This window comes from Polypterus senegalus, chromosome 12 (assembly GCF_016835505.1).
Source record: "Polypterus senegalus isolate Bchr_013 chromosome 12, ASM1683550v1, whole genome shotgun sequence".
Classification (NCBI taxonomy): Eukaryota; Metazoa; Chordata; class Cladistia; order Polypteriformes; family Polypteridae; genus Polypterus; species Polypterus senegalus.
Window position 1 is genome coordinate 145,385,169 of NC_053165.1, and position 23,595 is coordinate 145,408,763.

The 23,595-nt window shown below is 37.0% G+C and overlaps 1 protein-coding gene across 4 annotated transcripts in view; it reads right to left on the reverse strand.

The window, feature by feature from the left end:
- Nucleotides 1-23,595, reverse strand: part of rnf111 (ring finger protein 111) — a 127,205-nt gene that overhangs the window by 54,102 nt on the left and 49,508 nt on the right. For all 4 annotated transcript variants that reach the window (XM_039773734.1, XM_039773732.1, XM_039773733.1 and 1 more), the window contains exon 3: nucleotides 5,138-5,267. In XM_039773734.1, the coding sequence (XP_039629668.1) occupies nucleotides 5,138-5,267 (130 nt within the window). The remainder of the gene's footprint in view (nucleotides 1-5,137; nucleotides 5,268-23,595) is intronic.

Genomic DNA, 23,595 nt, shown 5'->3' on the forward strand with positions numbered 1-23,595 from the left:
GACTGCAAAAATGCCAAAAAAGTCATCTAACGTGCCATGATCCTAAGGCAGCAAATTCGATACTCATAAAAGTGTGAGTTGGTCGTTTGCAAATATGCTTGCAAAATATTCCAGAAATGACTTCTTGCTGAAAGGTGCTTTATAAAATACATGTTCAGGTGAACCACTACCTCTTGAATTCAGTAGTCAGACTCCTGTAGGTCTCCTTGAGGTTTGCTATAATTTTTTATTTAAAGCAAGTGACTTGGGACTGGGGCTCTTTCTCTAAAGACTTGAAACTTTCTAACGATTATAGTTAGGAAGCAGCATATCTGCCTACCTGAAAAGTCCACAGTACAAATGGCACTAAGCAAATTCATGAACAATTTCATGGAAGTATAGACACAAACTGCGCCTTGGCCATCATCTTAGGAGCCAAAGTTGAATTTTGAACTTGTTAGACAATCGTTCAATGTTTTATTGAAGGACAAGGTAGAACAAGAGTCCTCAAAACAAATTAAAAATTGTAAAAAGACAATCTTCACACATAGTATTATTGAAGCTTAATCAACTTTAAAGCTGAACTAAGGAAAGACAGAAAAGGTCAGAAATGGAAAAAAAAACAATAAATAAATAAAGATTGTAAAAATATGCTTTAAATTGGTTGCTTATGGTCTGATGGGAAGGATGATTACTGTTCTTTTATGCTATATGCTGGCATTGATGTTTTATTTTTGTAATCACCAGCAAATTAAATACCATGTAACTGTCATTGTTATTGCAAAAAAGTAAAATGACAAAGTCAATGCAAAGTAGGTGTATCTGATTTATGCAAAGACTCACTGTAACTTTACTGATACTAAGGATATGGTCTCAGGGATTATTCACTATGATGTTTTTAGCAGCCAGGACTGAACCAGCACACAATTTCTGTATACCATTCTTTAAATAAGAAATTATTTATTGTTTTTACCATTATCTTTTTTAGTGAGCAGCTACAAAATGACATATTTTGACACAATCGGGGGTTTGGGTCTGCTTTAACCATCTTATCTGTAAGGTTACAAATAATTTCCCAGTTCCACATCTTCAGTTCCTGGATTTTAACTACAGAAGTGGAATAGACTCCCTTTGATAACACAGCACTTTACTGGCGTGCTATTGGATAGCGTTGCTGCCTTATAGGTCCATCTGTATATTCTCCCCGTGTCTGAATGCATTTTTTTCCAGGTAGTCCAGTCTTCCTTCTCACATTTCAAATACATGCCTGATACTGTAGGTCAATTAGCAACTCTAAACTGGTCTGGTGTGAGTGGACCCTTTGATGCACTGTTGCTTAATCTAAGGTTTGGTCCTGCTTTGGGAGAAATGCAATCCTACCTGACACTGAACAGGATTAAGTGTGTCAGAGAATGTCACGTATACTACATTATGGATTTGTAACTCTGTTTAAAACTAAGTTGAATGTGATAGCCTACCTTGTACTTGTCATAAATACCCTTTACTCTCTGGAGAACACCAGATTTCTCACTGTCTTCATTTGTATTGCAGTGACCAGCGCTAAACAGAAGACATTAAATGTGTAATAAAATGTGACTAATTTTGTGATTAACCTTGATTTAAGGCAGAAGATAGCAATTCAGAATTATAACAGAATTACTCTGCTTCATTTATATATGATAAAACATACACAACTCTAGAGCCATAAAAACCCCAAAAATATAAAATATTATATATATATAATATATATATATATTATATCTTATATGTGACACCATCACATAGGCATGCTTGTTCTCAACAATGAATAATGCTTGTCGTTCAGTTTTCTCTCTCATAAAACACCACTTGGTAAACACCATTAGCATCACACTCCTGGTATCTAAGGGAGCTCCTCTCCACAAGCCCAATAAATCTCCCCAAGTGCCAGGTGCCGGGGACAGCAGCCTGTTAGTTAGCAGCCCAGGGAGAAGGCAGCAGTTGGGTAAAAAGGTGTGGCTAAAGGCAAGTGCTACAGTTTTCAGAGACTTGCTTCAGTTAATAAGCTGCAATCATACGCATATTTACAAAAGAAAACGTACTCCAAGTCCTGGAAGCTTGAGCAGCAAAGTAAAGTGATTGACATTAGAAAAATGCTCCCTACCAAAATAAGAAATGTGAGCTTAGCAAGCAGAAATGCCAAGGCTCTGGGGAACCTATTTGCAAAATTGTGATTTTAGCTAATTTCTTTACACGTGTTTTTATTTAAAGTGAACATAAAATATATGGAATGCTTACTGCAGATAAACTAGGGCAGCTCATGACTTGATTCAGTTAATCATCATCACTAATCTTTAACTACCAGTAATTTCAAAAGCTATATGGATATTTGTTGACATGTCAAGAGGTTGATTTCAGCCAGTACTTAGGCTTGCATCAGGACGCACCACATAGCTGATTATGGCAAGCACTCTGATGAACAATTTGCTACACCAAGTATTGGAAAAATCTTACCGATCTGTTCAAAAACTTATTGCAGCATCATATATTTCCAATGACAAACACATGATGTAAAGACATTAGCTAATAGAAAGTGTACATTCTATAAACTGCCTCTTCTACGTAAATTACTTTTGTTAAAATCTGGTACACAGTTCTTGTAAACCACCTAGAGATGGTGCTCATTATGAAAGATGCTATTTTAAATTACAAGTTTGTGATTCAGTTCCTTCCACTTTCTCAATTTGTGGTATTAACCTTCTAGGCCTCTCACAATGTTCAAGCATTCAAACAATGTTGAAACTTTTTCTCTTCAGATTTGTTTTGTTAAGAGATGTTGTTTCTGATATCTAGTATTTTTCATATATTGGCTTGCTTTTTATATCCAAAAAACACATGCCTGTTAATATTAATGAGAGACTTGGAAGTGGCCCTGTATTAAGTAAGTGTAAGTGTCCATTTGTCCATGGCTGGTCCTTACCGTGTCATCCACTGCTGCAAGCAAGAAGAAATAACCTCTCACTAGGTTATTGTCTGGTTTATATCCTTTTATTACAATAAAACAATAATACAAAAAAGTGTGTACCTAAAGAATTGCATATACATGCAGTACCACATTTACATACTACCTTAAAAAATGTTATAAAACAAAATTTTAATTTAAAGGTTTAACATTTCAAATTGCACATTTTCTTAATTTATACATACAGTACCGATATGGCTTCAGGGGAGTCAGAGGAAAGGGGATGTGGAGGGAAGGGTTACAGCAATTCTGGGGAAATGCAAGAGAGCATTTGCAAATGTAAAATTACATTCTCTCTTTCTCATTGCAGTGTTTCTGTAAGAAGATTAAATTTAATGTAATGTGTCATAAATTATAAAAATATGGTTTCTTTAAGTGGCACTAAAACCAAAATAAATAGTACCTCTGTATTTAACTTGCCAGTGTGTCAGCCAGCTTACAGTGCTGACTGCCCTAATGTAATGACAAAATTCTATAAAATAGATAAGTGTAATTATTATCCCTACCCGTGATTCAAGTTTGCAGTGTCTTTGCTAATTTATGCAAAGAACACAACATAACCACCCAAGTAATGCACAGTGTCAGTTTTTAAGTGAGACAGCAGCTACTGGAAACTTTGTGTGTGTCGATGGCAAAAGTGTCATTAGGGCAGTGTAGTCCAACAATTCTTCTGTGCTGCCACACTTTTTCTACCACAAAAAATCCCAAGGCACACCACAATTCTACCAACCACAAAAGCATTAAATCTATACATGTGCTAAACTGTCCGAAGGGAGAGAACAAGGGAAAGCGCAAAAAAAAAAAAAAAACATAGACATAGACATAGCACTTGTGTGGAGCATAATTTTCAATCGTTGGAGATAACAAACAATTGTGGATAGTATTTACGAAGTTTTAACACAGGTTTTAAAGTCTTCTTTTCAACAAGCCATTTAGGATGGCATTCAAAAATTAGGTTGTACTTACTCAAGTAGTATTTTGTTAAAAGTTCAGGTTTAAAGTCATTGTTTAAGTTTAAACTATGCCATTATTTTTCTTAAATTCCTTTTTGTTAATTCTACATTAATTTTGTGATTTAGTGTGTATTTACTTAATGATTTATGTATATTTTTTTTAAATTGATTCCCAACCCACGTTTTTATATGAACCATGCATCTTTGTTAGACTTTAAAACAACTTTTTGTCAGACATAAAATCAATTAGATTTTAAACCTTAACCCAATAAAATATGACTGCTAAACAAAGAAACTACTAAACTTTAACCAAGTCAAGCAATTCCAGTAATGTCAATGCAGCTATTTGGTCTATACAGAGGACACACCTCCAGCATCAGAATAGCACAATTCAGTTTAAAATTATGAACATTACAAAATTTTCATTTACTTATAGAAAACATTCTTTAAATTTGTAAAACACCAAGGAAGCCTAGTTTCAACACTGTTGTGCTGTCCAAAACATGACTAAATAACTCAGTAAATGAAGCAGAAGCTACAGAAATCATTAGAATTCCTAAACACTGAAAAACGCTCAGAAATATTTTTTTTTCCTTTTTAAATAAAAACTGTACTTTTGCAATGTACTTTCTTTTCATAGTTGACTCTATATTGTTACTTTTCAATTTACAGATACATGCAATCCAGAATACACAAAGTATTTCATTAGAGGAGGTTAGGAGCACACACTGATATAGCGCTTTGCCACACCCACCACATGACAAACCAACTCAGGATCCCAAATTAGGACCCGAGTGCAGCCACGCAGCGGGTGACACCACAGCACCACACTAGCTCAGATGGAATGGAACAGTGGGAGGTTTTTTATGGTGGCTGGAGTGCCAATTTTGCCACTAACGCCCAGATTGTTACAGTTTGGAGGGCCTACATGCAGGGATGGATGCAGATTAACATCATACTCAGAACAGAGCACTTGCTCAAGGGCCCAACGAAGTAGAGTCACATTTTGGCATTTACGGGATTTGAACTGGCAACCATCCGATTGATATGACACATATTAACAGGCTGTTACACACAGAATGTTAAAAAAAATAGAATAGAGAACAAGTGGGAGACCACTAGGTGGGTGGGAAACGGGTACAGAGCAAAATTGAACATGAGCTGGCCTTCACCCTCTTCCTTGCCAACCCACCAGTTTCCTTACCTGCAGCTGTCTCCAACAGTCACTATCTCCACTTCACTATCAGTGGACGAGGTCACATTGATCTCTTCATTGGCAGTGGCTGGGGCGGCTGGAGTGGACTCAATCACTACCACATCCTCATCAATGCTTCCTGAGGGCAAGAGCAAAATGAACTGTTAGGTGGAAAGTGCAAGTGATAAGAGAGAACCATTTCAAGTTTATGTGCTGCTTTGTGAGCTCTAATTAAATCTACTGGGTTATTTTTGGTTTTAGTGTGGCACGGTCTTAACCATTTTAAAAAATACAGCTCCATGAACTAAAATTTGCTTTACTTGGTCTTTTTCTTAATCCATCGATTCATTTTCTGTACCTACAATGTCCTATTCAGGGTCTTAGACAGTATTAAACACAGGTTAGAAACCAAGAAGGTCACCAGTCCATCACAGGACATATACCCACATCAAATCACTTTACAGTTATCAATTAGCCTAATGTGAATATCTGTGGGATATGACACAAAGACTGGAACAAGCAACCAAACCACACAGACACTAGGATAACAGAGAATGGACAAAGAATTTAGCCCAGGACCTTTGAGATGTCAGACAACAGTAACCACAGTGCCAACATGCTGCATGTGCAATATTAAAAGTAGTACACAAAAAGCCAAAAGAGAATTCTTTGTGTCAATCCAGTAACGCATTTTTAGCTACTTTTAATTGCATGTGCTTATACACTGCAGAAAGAAGCCATTATATACATCACAGTTATTTGGGTCAGCTTAAAGCTCAGGAAAAACATACAGAAAACCAGTCCTGTTCACTATTCCCAGTAGATGCATTTTGCAGAAAATGAATTCTTTCTCTAGATGGGGATTAACCGTAACATTTATAAACTCCAAAAAAATCACAATTTGAACTTACAATTCATTTGACAGAGCAGCCTCGCTAGTGAGTTAGGAGATGGTAGCTTGTACAAATCATAAAATAATGCCCTTCACGATTTGATCGGCCTGTAATCAAAGCTGTGTGCAATTTCGCCATTATTGCAAACACATTAGGGAGGTGCAGACTCTGCAATATGCAACACCAGTAAACCCCCAATTCTCTAAAGAATCGCAAATCCAAGAATGGCAATCACTTTCTGTTCCCTCCGATCTTTGGATTGCGTTCGGGCGTCGGATGTATTGTGCATGGCTTGCTTCTGGCCTCTGATCTTGGCTTGGAGATCTACATTACTAAATGAAGATTGTGTATGTGGTGGTGTGCGTGTTCGCGTTCGGGAGGTGGTTGTATCATGCACAGCTTGCTTCTGGCCTCTGCCATCCGTGCATATATACAAACATTACTAAACGAAGGTTGTATATGCGGTGGTGTTCGCGTTCAGGCGGCGATGTATTGTGACCTGAAGTTTAATTTACAGGTTGCGTTGTGTTGTTTGGGCGCCACCTACTGACTCTGGGAAGCTGCTGGGTTTGACTCTGGGGCGCTGAGGCTCTGTGCGCATGCGCTTTCGGTGCTGCTGGCCTCTGGCATCCATGCATACTGTATATACAACCTTTGTTTAGTAATATAGATTAATGCTACATTAAAAGGAGACTAGATGAAATTAAATACTAATAACCAATCAAATAATTTATATAATAATATTAAGAAGTTTGAATCTGCTGGAATCCATTTACTAAACTGAAAATAGAAAAATCTGTATAAATACGTTTGGAGCTTGACAGAAAAAAATATTTTGTAGTTTTGTTTTTTTTTCAATTGATTTGGAGCATAAGGTGATTAGATTTGCAATATTAAAAGGGTGAAACAACCAATCGGATAACTCTTAGATCAATTGGAGTCAACCATCCAAATACTTTCAAAAATGGTCAGGCCTGATTTAGACCAGCCCTGCCCAATATAATTCCAAATTACTTTGCCATTTAATGTAGAAGTTAAGTTGCAAACACACACTTTTAGCGGCTCATCAGGCTTTGATCAATCCTGAAACACCTTTTAAAAAAGGGGTAATACATTCTAAAGTTTGGGTGATCCACGGGATCTCAGCCGGAGCCATACTGACCAAAGAGGGAAAATTTGAGATGGTAGTCAGACCTGTCGGGAACAGATATCCTGTCAGAATGTTTTCAAGATTACAATTTCCAGTAACAAAGAACACTAAAACACGTACAATCTGTAGATTTCTCTTGCTGCCTTTAACCACGTTAATTATGACTCTACCGAAAGACAATGGGCAAAAACGGGGCACACAGCAGAGGAGTAAAGCAGAACCACTTCTCTCTAAAACAGCTTGTCAGTAAAAGAAAATGTACCTGGTTGATTCTCATACATGTCTGTAACAATATATAGATTAGTCAAAACTGGGAAAATGTCTCTGCCTCATTATACAGCTGGACAAACTAACACTGCTATACACACTAAAAACCTCATCTCAGTAGTCAGTCATGGCCATGGTGGTGCGACTGGTTTTATTTTGGTTTCAGAATGTTCACTGCATCAGGACTTGGATGAATTTCCTGCATCAAGTAAACTTTAATCAGTTGTGTTCTAGTTAATCAGTAGAGAATATCACACCATATTTCCACAACCTGAAGCTATACTGTAGCCAAGGCCATGATGTTAAACACAGATATGAAAAATACAAGAACGTCTAAATTAAGAAAGGGCAATTTGCAGTGGCCTAGTCAAACTCCAGATTTATACTCACAGAGAGAGAAAGAGAGAGGTTACAGCGCATTGCTGCACCCACCACACGACAAACCAACTCAGGGTCCAGAGATGTTGGGAAAATTAAAATGAACAGTTTATGCATGAAAACCCATGGAAGCTAAGTGCTGAAGCACCACTGAGCTAAAGTATTTCTGCAACAAGAACTGCACACAACCCAGTCAAGCTATAGTAATACATACTCATGATTAGCCAGCACAAGCTCAGGAAGTGGATACCAAAGACAGCTGCTTCAAGAGAGGTACACACATTTAGGTAAACCTCAGTATTCTGTCTATGAATAACACAGAGTTTAAACAAATTAGGGCAACCATACATGAATGAGAAGAGGGCCAGGAAGTGTTCGCAGAACTTGATATTTCTGGAATCAAACAGATAAACTGTCACAACTAAACATTGTCACTTTCAAAGATGATAAAGTAAACATTTCAAAATCACAAGAGATGCTGTCACATATCCATGCCAGTCACCTGAATATGGAAAACATATAAATTGGGCAAGTTTGTCTGGAAAATACATGTACAATGAGGATGTTCAATTTGTGTTACCTACCACAACTACTTCTCCTTCCAGCTGTTCCCATTAGGGGTTGCAACAGCAGATCATCTTTTTTCCATATCTTCCTGTCCTGTCCATCTTGTTCTGTTACATCCATTGCCTTCATGTTCTCCCTCACCACATCCATAAACCTTCTCTTAGGCATTCCTTTTTTCCTCTTGTCTGGCAACTCTACCCTTAGCATCCATTTCCCAAAATACTCAGCATTTCATGCTACTTCATCGGCCGATTCTGATACCTCCCGCATAACCAGACAAATACAAATCGTATGTCATTTATGTTAAAGTATATTTTTATAATTAAAACTATAGACCACAGGTGCTAATTGTTTTATTTACAAAATTAAATACTGTAGGCTTATTGTTCAGGGACAACAAAATACTAAAATTAAATAAAACAAATTTCCTTAAAGTGCACACTTTAACTAATAAAATATGTACAAAAATATTTATTCATAATACATATGGCATAAAAGCAAATGCTTCTTAATAAAAAATAAAACAAACATTTCTAGCAAAAAAAAATTATATATATATATATATATATATATATATATATATATATATATATATATATATATAAATATATAAATATATAAATTATTTACATTTATATATAAAATTTGGATTGCCATTTTAATTATGTAGTACTTGTTTATTACCAAAGCTTGTGCTGCATGACACACAGCAACAAATAAACACAGTACAAATCTTTAAAAAAATAAAGCCTATTGTTCACTAAGCAGCAATTTCAAATTTTATTTTTTTTTTCTTTTTCCAATTAAAAGTGTAAGCTGCTGCATTTTAAACAAGCTCGCTGTCCAAACACAAGCAGTGCCTGTTTTTATTTGAAGGACAAAATAAAGGTCAGAACTCCTTAAAGTAGCTTTTTTTGTTGTTTGTCTACTTGCACAGGAAAACGTCTTTGATTACTCAAACTTTTTCTTCAGTTTATTACCCCACTTTCGTCAACACAAAGGCTAATATACTAATTGCCTCTCGTTCACTGATAAAACCAAGTTTCTACTTGCTCCTTTGCAACTAAATTATCATAAAGTTTAGAAAAGCAGGGGCTGAAAATAATGGTTTTTGCAATTGCCCCTTTTACTGATCACCAATTAAGCCGTTTCTTGGTGAAAATCGTTCGATTTCAATCTGTGGATGATCAGTTGGAGTATCCCTAATAGAAAAGCACTGAGAAATGCCCATTTAGTAAGATAAGCCAAACAAGTCTGTTGTTTCGATCACTTCATGCATTGAGATGCTGAGAAACCCATTTTCACTAGATATACTAGCAATTACATCCCTCTTTCATTGTGCTAACTGCTGCGTTGTTTCATTGGACATTGTAGCCTACTAGCCTAGGTCGGACAACATTATGGCTGGTCAAAGAAAGAAGTCAGACGTTTTGTCATTTTGTATACATATACTAACTATGCTACCCATCTAAGATAGGTTGAAATGTAAGTAATCAACGTTCACCTCCTTGTTAACTTTTGCAGAGCACCACACAATGTATATGTCTCAGTTATGTGTCATTTAGTTTGTTTAGTTTGTAATGCCCCCTCTATTGGAATGACAAATGCAATGCATTATATTACAGTTTATGATAAATGTTTATATAAATGTTTATGGTGCAACAGAGTGTTTTGGAACAACAGAGACATAGCAACTGGATGAGCACAAAGACACTTATCCTTTTATTAAGATGGAGAGAGATACAGATATTAAACTCAACTAAGAACTTCTTTAGACCTTAGAATATAATGATGTAGGTGGGCTGCCATCTTTATTACCGATGAGTTGTATATACACTACCGGTCAATAGTTTTAGAACACCACGGTAAGTGTATAAAATTGTTAGCCAAACTGTGGTAACCCTTTTGATACAGAATGCCAGTCACTTGGTGTAAATCACCAACTCTGCCTCCTGCAAAAGAACCCCATATCATCACACTTCCTCCTCCATGTTTGACAGTTGGTGTCACACACTGAGGAACCACCCTTTCACCAACTCGATGGTGTATAAACACCCTGCATGATGAACTGAAGATTTCAAATTTTGATTAATTTATCCATAAGACTTTTTTCCGGTCTGCAGTAGTCCACAGCTGATATTTTCAAGGTCCAATTTTGTCCTTTAAGGAATGGTTTTCTTTCTGCCACTCACCCTGTTACACCTTCAGCACAAACTCTCCTCTTCACATTAGAAACTGAGACTTGCTTTTTTTGACCTGCACTGTTAATCTGTGCTTGAAATGCTGTGCTGTAATGTAAGTCACCTATCATGCAAGATGGTGACCCTCAAAAACTTGTCTTATGATTGAGTAGTGACTTTGGGTCTACCAGATCTCTTCCTATCAGTTTCTTCCAGTTTTCAATTTCCTTTGGATTGTGTAGGACACCACTGTATTCAGTGACACTTCTCTAAATGAAAGGCCTACACTTCAAAGGGTAATAATTCTCTGTCTCATTCCATTTGTTAATAGCCATTTTCTTGTCATTATCACTGGAATATTGTCCAAGTATTGTCTGCCTGCTACTACTCTTTTTTTAGACAGAGGGTTTATTTTAAGTAATCATCAAAAGTTGGGACACCTGTGCAAATTGTTTGCTTCAAATTGCAAGGCTGAATTTATTTTATCTGCTGCAGAACATCTGTAGGTTGTAACATATTAGTTGTTCCCTGAAGAAGGCCCACTTGTAATACTGTGAAATTTCCTTTTTTCAGGTTTTTGCTAACCTAAATGTGAAGTTTAAACCTTTGGCTGTTTAATGCTTACCTTTCATCATTTTAGGTCATTCACTGCATTTCATCTGATTAAATTTGAAGAAAAACTGGAAAAACTGAGGTGTTCTAAAACTTCTGACCAGTAGTGTGTTTACTTAATTTTTTCTAAAGGATATTTATGGGTTTGGGGTCAGTAATATTTACCTTAAAATGCCAACTGAGACTGGAGGAATCTAAACATCCATTATTTTTATAAGAGAGGTTGCTCCATGAACAGTTTCTTTATGTACTTTAAAGAATGTTAAAGAAATAGTTCTGTTTCAAAACACATGTATTTATAAAGCCACTAGCTGCACAAGGAGTGTAAAATAAAAACAGGTTGTTGAATTCCAGCTAATCCATGGTTATCTAACTCCAGCTGTATACATTTCTTCTGACAGCGTTATTTTTTTTTTTTTTTTAAAACTAACATTAATTCCTCTTCCCTCCAACACTACACCATATCTTTTAATCGGTCACAGAAGTCTTGTTATTCACACCATGTGTGAATGAGGACATGCATGAGAAGAGCATACTTACAGGGACTAGGAGCAGAAAAGTTTATTGCTTTTAGAAGTGGTCTCCAAAACTGAAAAAAAAACAAGTTGTTCTCATCTTCGCTTGCAAAAAACGGAAAATTAAGAAAAATCAACTCGCTCACTATTCAAAAGGTCCACTTGGTACTACAGCAGCTGTGATGACTAAGCGGCACACTAGAGTCACCCAAAATGACATAAATGAAGAAACAAGTATAGAAATTAAAAAGGTTTATTAAAAATATTATACAAAGTACATGGAGATCAATTTACAGACACAATGAAATAAACAAAACCCTAAAGCCACTCTAGGTAGTACTAAAATGGGTTCCATGTCCTTATCCGCCAGGCAGCATAGCTTGTCCATTTGCCCACCTTTTTATATCTATTTGTGGACTCGCACCTCCTGCTCGTTTCTTTGTCTCTCTTTCCTAACTTGGGCATACCTTTGTTCTGCCAGCTGAGTGACTACCACCAGCTTTCTTCTTGCCGACTCCCTTTCTCTCTGTTCCAGCCATTAGCTACTTTAAGAGACATTCCAGTGATCTCCGATGACTTTCAGAATCCCTAGAGCTGCTTTCTAGAATGCCTCCTAGTGGCCCAAATTATATCTGCAGTCCCAAGCTCAAGCTCTCTGTTAAAGGCTCAGTCAGCACCAAGCAGTATGCAAAGAACAATGGGTAAATGGAGCAACATAGAAAAAAACAAGTCTCCTCATTAGGGAACACCTAATATATTATCCGTTATCTCCAGCTTCCATTCTCTACATCTATACCTCCAGAGTAGCAAATTCCAGGGCACACACAGTATTCTTTTTTTTTTTTTGACAGAGACTGAAAACTCTGTTAAACACTGGGTCAACTGTCCTCTAACATCCTGAGGGAACAAAACAGTCTTCCACACAGGACACCATCCTTCACTACCCTTGTGAGACAAATATTCAATCTAGCGCACCCTGCATAATTTGTGGGACATTGCAACAACTGCTGCTGGCAGCCTAACTACACTGGTATAGCATATTAGACCATCCCCTACTTAAACTGCCTCCTTCATAAAGTTCACTCTAATGTGAACAGCTTTCTAACACTTTGGCATAAAATTAAACAACTTAGAGATGACTGCCAATATTAGATGAGCTTAAAGAAAAAACAACATCAACCATGTGCTCAAAAACAAGAAGTCAACAAAATTGGACAAATATATTTAATGGCCCAAACCCATTAAATTAACAAATTACTGTATCATGTAAAAAATGAGTGGTAGGCATAACAAACATGTTAAAAACTACTAAAGAAAAAAAAAATAATGGTGATCAAAATATTTAACTGGGCACCTGCACTACAGACTGAAAAACACAACACTTCATCATCAGCAGAAAATGCAGACAATTCACAACTCACATCATATATCCTCACAGACAAGAAGAACTACATAATGTATGTGAGGAGACTAAGAACACTCACAATGTCACATAGCTATATTCAGCAAGACATTCAGGTATTCGGCAAAAGACTGAAGGCAAAAGAAGTGTTTTAAAAACCATTGCCCCTGCCTTTTTTCACTACTATAAATAGCGGTTTACTTTCAGAATGTGCTGCTTTTGCTAAGTCTCCAGCCGACAGCAGAAATGTAAATTAGACCTGTCAGAAGGGAGAAAACAAGAAAAGTCAGTTTCATTTGGTTTTCAAATACGTTTATAATTACAACGGTTTTTATTCTTATAGGTAAGTGAAAGTGAAACTATGGCATGATACCTGGAGCAGTTTCAGCTTTGACAAAATACAGAAATAGAATATATGCTTGCAGTTTCGAGTTATAAGAAAAACAAGTCAGCAAGCCAAATTAGCCACATGGAGTTTAAAAGGCAAATAATCCAGAAGTTAAAAATACTAAGCTTTGGAACAAGGTAAAAATAAAGGAACAGTGTCGAAATAGCAGAGGTGCAAAGGAGCCAGCAGGTTTTCAATCTTCCCAGAAGGAACTTTGATAATCCAAACATGCACCAAAAAAAAAAAAAAAAGACTAAACAATGTAAAACAAATTAAAAGCATTAATCACCAAAATAAACACAGGATTTGCCCAAAAGGAAATTCACCATCTCTCAGGATGACAGAATTTAAGACAAAGGTCACAAAGTCTGATGATTTGATTTCCCATCACAAGCAAACTGAAAGAACAGAATGGAAGACCTGAGGAAGGTTAAAAATATGGATGGGGGGACACAACATTTTCTGGAAAAGACAAAACTCTAGTTATAGCTGATTTACTGCCACAAAAGTTATAGATTCAAGTAAACCCTCCATGTGGCAATCCATACTCTACAATGAGGCACTGTAACTGGCCAAACACACAAGTTTATTAGAGCCACTTTTACCAATCAAGGTCAAGGTGGACTAATGCCTGATCAGGTTGCATTTTAAAGGGGACTAAATTAAATGCTCAGATCACAGTAAGACAAAAGCTGCATTATGTGCTCCCCGAGTTTTCAGAGCTTCGACTTTTCATATTTCACCTTTGCACTTCAGTTTGCATGAATTTGCAGTTGGACATTTTGGAAAAACAAGAGGTCACCGATGATTTGTTAGTTGGTCTGCAGAAAAAAAGGCAATTAAAGATAGAGAATGTATCTCAAAAAAATACTGAACAAATTAAATGTATCAAATGTGTAATTTGATCACAAAAACTGCATTTCTGCCTGACCGGGTTGTGAAAAGTGAAATGTCAGCATTACATAATAAATTCTTAAAAAAAAAAAAAAAAGATGTCTGTGATAATTTCCTTGTGTTTTATAAATAAATGTATTCCTTCATGTACTGAGAAGTAAATAACATCCACCTTTTTTACCTCTCTGACCTGAGACCTTATTATTTGCAGTATAAGCACTGGCCACCACGTAACCTGATTGCACTGTTTTAACATATCTTAAACTGACACGTTATTAATAAAGGTAGTTGTCGACTTATGCATCTTATGACCAATTGATTTACGACTGCTTCTGCGTCTCACGGGCAAACTACAGTTTTCACCACACCTGCTTCATATGCTATGACTATCACCTCGATCTAAATTTATTACTTGCAGCAGTTTTGTCTACGTTTAGTTGCTTGTCTTAAAATTGCAGGAAAGAAGGGCAATTTACCTCAACAAATAAATGAACGTGATCAAGCAGTATGAGGAAGGAAAGAAAGCAAATGCGATTGCATGTGACTTTACGTGATCCCAATGTAACCAGTGTTCGCCACACACACTGTACTGCTGTGCTTTGAATACGGCTAACCTCCAAAGCTTCTGTGTTTTGACTTATGACGTGCCGCTTCGTGCGAACTACCACAAGGGGTAATGAAATCACACTGAACACCTTTATCTGTTATTGTTGATTATTAACAGGCTGGAATGTTAAAACAGAAAACATACGAGTGCTCAAACTCTACCAGTACAACTCATCCTCACACAGTTAACACTGGGAAAAGCTCACACTGATGATGCAACATAATGCAGGCAAAGAACAGATTTGTGAAGCTGTTTAAGGTTCGGCACCCATGTGAGCAACAGTAAAAATTAAACAAAATAATAAAATAAAAAAAATAGTTTACAAAAAATGATAGAAAATCTATACAATGTGCTATGACTTGGGATTAATAAAGTATCTATCTATCTATCTATGAATGATGATAAAGGATATAAAAACACAATATGACTTAAGGGACTTATACAGTACTATACATAAAGTCAGGTTTCAGTACATACTCAATATACTTGTATACCGGTCCATTTTACATCCAAGATTGACTTGCAAATGGTCTGTTGGAACCAAATGTGATCGTAAATTAATGACTATTTGTATGTTCGTTACCAGATAGCATGCAGCACACTCTACTCTGCAAATGCCCAGCATACCAGTACATGTGCTTCTTGCCTTACAAGCAGAGCTGCTGGAACAATGATGCAGGTTTGTTTACTTAAATAAGCATTGCGTTAAGTGGTTTGTTACTTTAAAAAAATAATTAAAACTAAAAAACACATTATATTTAATGTGTTACTGCTCCTAAATTTGTGCTACTGAACTCAGCACTGAGTGTTCAGTTCATCAAAATATATTCAGAGATTTCTGAAATACTGAGAGATAGGAAAATGAATAATATAATCACCTGAGCATTTGCCTCTGGAAATTTATCTTTGTGGATGTTTCTACCTATTGGTTGTTGAAAGCGTGTGTAAAGCTAAGTGGGAGAACACAGTACGTTGGACATGCGCAGACTACAAAATCCATAACTGTAACTAGGTTAAGGGTTTTACATAACTGTGTTATTCATGGAAAAATCTAACTCTTTTACCCAGGAATAAGATTATACATGGCATTTTAGAAACCAGGTTTCTGTGAATAACTAGGTTATTAAGGCATACGTAAACAAATGCTCTCATTCACTGCATTCACTGAAAAGGGTTGGTCTACTTTTGCATACAAAATGATTTAGTAATTTGTTAGTTATCAAGAACTAAAATGAGTTTAAATTTTTTTTTTTTTTATCTGTGGCAAATATTTTCACTATATATATGTTACATAATATCTCTATAATAATGACTTCACTGAAGAGTACATGGGGTTCATTAACTTTTGCATACAAAACGATTTATTAGCGATTTGTTAGTTATCAAGAACTAATAGGAGTTTAAATTTCTTTTATCTGTGGGAAGTATTTATGTGGGATATTCACTATATAAATATACGGTGCATCCGGAAAGTATTCACAGTGCATCACTTTTTCCACATTTTGTTATGTAACATCCTTATTCCAAAATGGATTAAATTCATTTTTTCCTCAGAATTCTACACACAACACCCCATAATGACCATATGAAAAAGCTTACTTGAGGTTTTTGTAAATTTATTAAAAATAAAAAAACTGAGAAATCACATGTACATAAGTATTCACAGCCTTTGCTCAATACTTTGTCGATGCACCTTTGGCAGCAATTACAGCCTCAAGTCTTTTTGAATATGATGCCACAATCTTGGCACACTTATCCTTGGCCAGTTTCGCCCATTCCTCTTTGCAGCACCACTCAAGCTCCATCAGGTTGGATGGGAAGCGTTGGTGCACGGCCGTTTTAAGATCTATCCAGAAATGTTCAATCGGATTCAAGTCTGGGCTCTGGCTGGGCCACTCAAAGACATTCACAGAGTTGTCCTGAAGCCACTCCTTTGATATCTTGGCTGTGTGCTTAGGGTTGTTGTCCTGCTGAAAGATGAACTGTCACTCCAGTCTGAGGTCAAGAGCGCTCTGGAGCAGGTTTTCATCCAGGATGTCTCTGTTCATTGCTGCAGTCATCTTTCCCTTTATCCTGACTAGTCTCCCCGTTCCTGCCGCTGAAAAACATCCCCACAGCATGATGCTGCCACCACCATGCTTCACTGTAGGGATGGTATTGGCCTGGTGATGAGCGGTGCCTGATTTCCTCCAAACGTGACGCCTGGCATTCACACCAAAGAGTTCAATCTTTGTCTCATCAACCAAAGAATTTTGTTTCTCATGGTCTGAGAGTCCTTCAGGTGCCTTTTGGCAAACTCCAGGCGGGCTGCCATGTGCCTTTTACTAAGGAGTGGCTTCCGTTTGGACACTCTACCATACAGGCATGATTGTTAGATTGCTGCAGAGATGGTTGTCCTTCTGGAAGGTTGTCCTCTCTCCACAGTGGACCTCTGACAGAGTGACCATCAGGTTCTTGGTCACTTTCCTGACTAAGGCCCTTCTCCCCCATTCGCTCAGTTTAGATGGCCAGCCAGCTCTAGGAAGAGTCCTGGTGGTTTTGAACTTCTTCCACTTACGGATGATGGAGGCCACTGTGCTCATTGGGACCTTCAAAGCAACAGAAATTTTTCTGTAACCTTCCCCAGATTTGTGCCTCGAGACAATCCTGTCTTGGAGGTCTACTGACAGTTCTTTTGACTTCATACTTGGTTTGTGCTCTGACATGAACTGTCAACTGTGGGACCTTATATAGACAGGTGTGCGCCTTTCCAAATCATGTCCAATCAACTGAATTTACCACAGGTGGACTCCAATTAAGCTGCAGAAACATCTCAAGGATGATCAGGGGAAACAGGATGCACCTGAGCTCAATTTTGAGCTTCATGGCAAAGGCTGTGAATACTTATGTTTTTTTTATTTTTAATAAATTTGCAAAAATCTCAAGTAAACTTTTTTCACGTTGTCATTATGGGGTGTTGTGTGTAGAATTCTGAGGAAAAAAATGAATTTAATCAATTTTGGAATAAGGCTGTTACATAACAAAATGTGGAAAAAGTGATGAACTGTGAATACTTTCCGGATGCACTGTATTACATAATATCTTTATAATAATAGCCACACTAAAGAGTTCATGAACTTTCAAGCATAACTAAGTTATTGGTAGGATCTGCACCGACAGCCATAAGGTTCACACTCCAACACCTTAGCCACTTGAGATCCCAAACTGTCTGCCACTACAATGGTGGTGTTTCTTGGCTCTTTAATCTTTTCACACAACTTACTCATCAATAATATTTTTTGAAACCTCTGTCTGTACTAGCATTAAAGAAGTGTATGTTGCCAAAGCCTGTTGACACAAAGTCCACGGCACCAATCCATGAGCTGGAGAACGCTTACAGGAGGAAATGACTTTCTTTAAACGCCAGTGACTCATTTACTAATTCTAGTACAGGCCAGTTTTCTACAACATTTCTAGAAAGCAAACGTGTAAAACACAGGAAGAAAACCACACAAAATGTAAACCACCAAAGCCTGGTTTAGCACTAAAAATACAAGAAAAAAAAACAAAATCACTAAACAGGAGTCTGAACAGGTTTCTACTGCAAGAGGGTTCAGATGCATAATTGAAAAAAAGATTTGACTTTTTTTGTCCCTGACCATGGCCTTTCTTGCCTGGTTACTCAGTTTGACCAGAAGACAAACGTGTGGTTCCAGATTTCTTCCATTTCAATATTAACAAGGCCATTGTGCTCCTGGGAACACTTTGGGCTTTAAAAATTGTTTTATCCCCTTGCCTTAAGCTATGCCTCGACACAATTTGATCATAGAGGTCTACAATTCCCGACATGCAGTGTGAATTTTGGGAACTTGCATACCCAGGTGTGTGTCTTTCCAAAAAATGTCCAATTAACTCATTTTGCCACAGGTGGGCTTCAGTGAAGTTCTAGAAACATCTCAAGGGAAATTAAAGCAAACAGGATGGACCTGAGAACAATTTGGAGTGTCACAGCTAAAGGTCTGAATATTTTTCAGACCTCAGTTTTTCATTTTTAATAAAATTGAAAACCTTTTTGAAACCATGTTTTCACTTTGCCATTGTAGCTTTATTTGGAGTAGACTGATGGGCAAAAATGTAAAATTTAATCATTTAAAATTACATCAACAGCACAATGAACAGCTCAGAAAGTGAAGGGGTCTGAATACTTTCTGAATCCATTGTACAAGTAAATCTTGGAATGGACTGGCACTTGTGCTGAATGTGAAAATAATCACTACCCACAATAACTGTAAGAAGGGTAAGTGGGTGTTCGAAATTGATAGATGGAGCCTTCCCTGTGCTTTTTTTTATTTCAAACAGACAACTCTCAACATTAAGTTCCAGGTGATTATACAATCCGTTACATTACAAAAAAAAACATCATAAATACCAGCCATTATCACTGAATAAGAATGTAGGGTGTGAAGACAGTACTGTAGACAGAATGAGAACAGGACATGGTGGCTTTGAAATGCAGTTAAAGAGAGGCAGAATATCAACTGCTTTCTAAATGGAGACTAAAGAAACATGCCAGCAAAGATCAAGGGCTTACCACAGTAAGAGGGTTTCAACTGATTGTCTTCCTCATCATTCACTTAACCCACCTACTAATCCAACTTTAGGGTCACAGGGAGCTGCAGTCTATTTCAAGAACACCAGGTGCAAGTCAGAAGCCAGGCCTGACCAGAACACTGGTCCACTTCTAACCACATCTACAGTTGCTTATTTCCATTTAGATATTCCAGAGCTGGAACTCCAACAAAATATGCCGATATTTCAGTGAATACTTTAATGTTTTAAATATGCCCAATTTAGCAAAGTTTGACTAGCTGTGCATGCCAACTCAGAATGCCCCACAACTGAATGACCCACCTGCCTTGCCAAAAGTTAGTTTTTAAAATACCACACCGCAAAAGGCACAAATATAAGGTATACTCCCTAATGGGCAATGTGAGGATAAGAAAGTATAGCTGGAAATTTGTAAAAAGACAGTGTACTGTTAATGATTTCTATGTTTCACACTAAGAAAGTAACTAGCTAAATAAATACTGCATCTTTCATCAGACCCCTTCATCATTAAGCTCAATACACCGGCCATCATTAAAAAACACCAATGTTTAATGCAAGTGCTCCACATGGAGAGCCAGCACTTACTAATTCAGCGTCTTATGGCAGATGGTAGAAGATTTCCGACTAGTGAGGCAGATCTAAAGCAAAAGCAATATTCATAGCTTGAGGCAAAATGCCTGAGAGATTGAAGTTTATGAAAACCAAATTAGCCATGCAAGGGTGTGCATCTTACATTGATTTTAGTCCTTCATTCCCATGAGGCAACATGAAGCAAGCACTCCTGAAGTGATGACCCACCAGCAAGACAAAAAAAAGAGGCAGGCTACACTTTTACTATTTTAACCCTTGCCATTCCCCAGGCAGCTTTACATACAATGCTCTTTGTTTGATCAAGAATAAAGTGTTAACACCATTTACTTCTGTACTTATGACTGTGAATAAGAAAAAAAGACAAGAAGCTGATTAAAGACAGAAAAAAAAAAAAAAAATACCAAACTGAGAGTCAGAATTATATTGCCAGGTAAGCATGGCATTTGTGAGGAAGCAGTAAAGTGGCTTTTTAGTGGTGTACACAAAAAACCAAGACCCTTTACTGTTTTGAACCAAAAACAATGGAGATAGAGGGGGCAGCTTCACTGTCTGTTGTTGTCTAATTGGATTTGATAATAAGAGGGCTTGTGTGACTTTTAAACATATGTACAAATGGAGAAAGAGACTGTGGCATTTCGGAGAGAGCGTCATGAACAACACAACAGTGTGAATGTGTTCTGTTTGGTTAGACAGTGACAGAAGCCAGCTAGTGTAGGTGCTCTTTAGAAATGCAATAGTGGATAAAGAGTGTGGGGGAGGAGTTATGAATGTGAAGTGTGAATAATGAGCGCTTCCCCCATTCCACCTTGGGTGACAGCTTCATTCACACTCTTCATCATATACACGGCAGGCAACCCACACCTTGGAATTCAAAGACAGGCAGTCTCCCACTAACAGCACAGTGCCAACAACACTCACAAACATACCAGTTCGACGGAAAGTGGGATTTCCTCAAGCACCATGGTTACAAAGATCTTTACTCTCCATAGTAACACGCTCGATCTTCCTGTCGTGTAACAAAGGCCCCTAAACATTCCTAGAGCAGCCAGGAACACTTCACTCCTGCAAGCAAGCGGCCCGGTTACTTAATTAGCGTGAAACAGGATGACAACACAGGGAGAGCAGATGAGGATCAAAAGAGCGCCTAGAAATCTTTTAGCATAGGGGTAAAGACTGCAGAAAATAAAATCAAAATAATTAGAGTTTAAATGAAATGGTAAAAAAATGAGAAAGCACAGCTTAACATTTTTTTTAGCAAGCTAAAAATTACCCATTTTCTGCGCACACACACTGTAGAGTCATGGATAGCCAAAGCTTATTCCAGTAACACAGGGCACAAAATAAGAGCCAGCACTGGATTGGGCAGGAGTTCATTGTAGGGCACATGTTAAAGCATGCTCTTACATTGTGCCAATGCAGAGACAATAATAAACCTAACTGCATGGCTTTGCTGACCCACAAGGAGTTGATAAGACTTCTACTTCTATACACTAATAGACTCCTGTATTTGACAGACAGCAGCACTACCACAACTAAAAACCATCCAACCATTTGCTGAATCCTCGTAGCTCCTCAGAGCTCTAAATTTGAATTTTCAAGCAGTATTAGACATGTGACAGGAACCAAGTCTGGGCAACATGCCAGTCCATCACAAAGCATACCCGGCTTACCATGTGCCAATATACATATCTAGGATATTAAAGGTAACTAAAAAATAAATGTTGAAATTTTAACAGCTGATTCAGATTATGAGTTTGATCAAGTTCATTACCATATAAATACAAGAACATAAAAATTCCACTACAGAAATATGAAATAATCACATAAAACTCTTTTGCTAAGATCTGCAGTATTTGGGAAATCAGTTCTTATCCACTAACCATGGTTGGGACACTCATTCACTTGCTCATTCATTATGGGCCAGTTTGAAATCAGCAATAAACCAAACACACTGCTCTTTAGTCTGTGGGAAGAAAATCTGAGTACCTGGAGAAAAAACATAGATATTGAGATAACGCAAACTGAAAAGTGTCAACGTGTTTTATGTTAGCTGGATGTGCCAATAAGAATTTCACTGTACTCTGTACATGTGACAGCACTACCATAACTACTACTACTACTCCATATACGTAGTGACCAGGCATGAAGAAAGGACTCTGGACAAGTTACACAATAGACTTAACAACATTGCCAGAGTTTGGAAATAGATTGTATAAAAACATTTCTCTTGATAACTAAGGGATAAGTTCAATATTTTTCAAATCAAAGTTATTTCTTTACAAACATGCTATAAATGCGTTTGCCACACAAAAAATTGTGTTCTAAAGTTAAATTGCTTTCTATACATTAAAAATATATAAATCTTACCCACATTGGCGCTTTACACTGCAGTCTATGGGGCACGGAGGAAAAGCTTAAAAACTTATCAAATAAATCCATTGATCAAGCCAAGACAGCGGTCCAATATTGAAATTACTTATATATTGTAAGTCTTTAGTAGTAGGTTGTTGTACCTTGTTAGCTATTATGGATACAATGAGAAGTCAAGCAAAATGACACATATTTTACAGTATGCCTGAAGAAGGGGCCTTAGATGCCTCAAAAGCATGTTGTAATCTGTTCAGCCAATAAAAGATGTCATTTTGCTCAACTTCTCATTGCACATATATTGTAAAATAGTTTATACATGTCAGTTTTCAAAACAAAAATAATACTATAAGATTCAGCCTTATTACAAATAGACAAGCCATTTGTGATAACACAGCACTTAGCCTTCATGCGCAACAACCTTATATATGAAATGGGGATTGTTTTTGTGCCACATGGTTGGTTTTATTTTGATTTACTTCTATATTTATGTGAGAACTCATGCAAACATGTAGAAAACTTACTATCCTTACCTCTAAAAGAAAAATACCAGGAATATGCTATAAAATTATTTCTTCCAGATCTCTTTGTTGTCACAAACATGCATCAAAAACACTAAAAGCATGGATCAATATGTAACAATTGGCTTGGCTTGAAAAACAGTTTTTAAGATTTTCCTCTGTGCTCCATTCCCTCCACTATAATACACCAGAGCAGACAAGATCATTTTCTTTTTAAATGCATAGAAAGCACTTAGCTTTAGAACACAATTTTGCATGGCAAATGCATATATATAGCATGTTTGTGAAGAAATAACTTTGTTATTCTAACTTTTGTGCCACCCCCTAATAAAAAGAGCTGTTGAGATAAATATCACAATTATAATGATAAATAATAGCCCTTAAAATAGAAAAGCTAGGAAAGTAAGCACTTGCATCCAAAAAAGGCCAAAGGCCAATAGACACCTCAGCTATAATAGTTTCCTTATAGCTTTAGTATCACAGACAACTAAGTCAAGTCAAGTTTATATCATATATTTGGAACAATCTGAGGCAAGTACATTGAGAAC